We start from the raw sequence: 739 nt of genomic DNA, 5'->3' as shown, positions 1-739 counted from the left end.
TGAGGCCTTCGCCACCAAGGGCGAGCTCAAGGCGCACCCGTGCCTGCGCCCCGAGGGCGAGCAGGAGGGCGAGGGCGGGCCCCCGCCGCGCCCCAAGCGACATCAGTGCTCAATCTGCCTCAAGGCCTTCGCCCGGCCCTGGTCCCTGTCCCGCCACCTGCTGGTCCACTCCACCGACCGGCCATTCGTGTGCCCGGACTGCGGCCTGGCCTTCCGCCTGGCCTCCTACCTCCCCCACCACCGCCGCGTGCACGGCGCGCTCAGCCTGCTGGCCCCTCTGGCCACCGGCAAGAAGGACGACAAGGCCTCGGGCGCACGGAACTCAGGGAAGGGGCCTGAGGGGGGCGAAGGGGCAGAATGCGGGGGTGCCTCGGAAGGGGCAGAAGGAGGGCAAAACGGAGGGGATGCCGCCCCCGCCCGGCCCCCCGCCGGGGAGCCCCGCTTCTGGTGCCCCGAGTGCGGCAAAGGTTTCCGGCGCCGGGCGCACCTGCGGCAGCACGGGGTGCCTCGGGCGCACGGAACTCAGGGAAGGGGCCTGAGGGGGGCGAAGGGGCAGAATGCGGGGGTGCCTCGGAAGGGGCAGAAGGAGGGCAAAACGGAGGGGATGCCGCCCCCGCCCGGCCCCCCGCCGGGGAGCCCCGCTTCTGGTGCCCCGAGTGCGGCAAAGGTTTCCGGCGCCGGGCGCACCTGCGGCAGCACGGGGTGACCCACTCCGGGGCGCGGCCCTTCCAGTGCGTGC

The 739-nt window shown here is 74.6% G+C and overlaps 1 protein-coding gene across 1 annotated transcript in view; it reads left to right on the top strand.

Moving 5' to 3' along the window:
- Positions 1–739, top strand: part of ZNF579 (zinc finger protein 579) — a 21210-nt gene that overhangs the window by 19727 nt on the left and 744 nt on the right. The window contains exon 8 of the mRNA XM_014588532.2: positions 5–702. Coding sequence (XP_014444018.1) covers positions 5–702 — 698 coding nt within the window. The remainder of the gene's footprint in view (positions 1–4; positions 703–739) is intronic.

The sequence above is a fragment of the Tupaia chinensis genome, unplaced genomic scaffold (assembly GCF_000334495.1).
Source record: "Tupaia chinensis unplaced genomic scaffold, TupChi_1.0 Scaffold000286_1, whole genome shotgun sequence".
In the NCBI taxonomy this organism is placed as follows: domain Eukaryota; kingdom Metazoa; phylum Chordata; class Mammalia; order Scandentia; family Tupaiidae; genus Tupaia; species Tupaia belangeri.
Note: the sequence above shows the minus strand (reverse complement) of the source record. Positions and strands in the feature narration are given on the sequence as shown.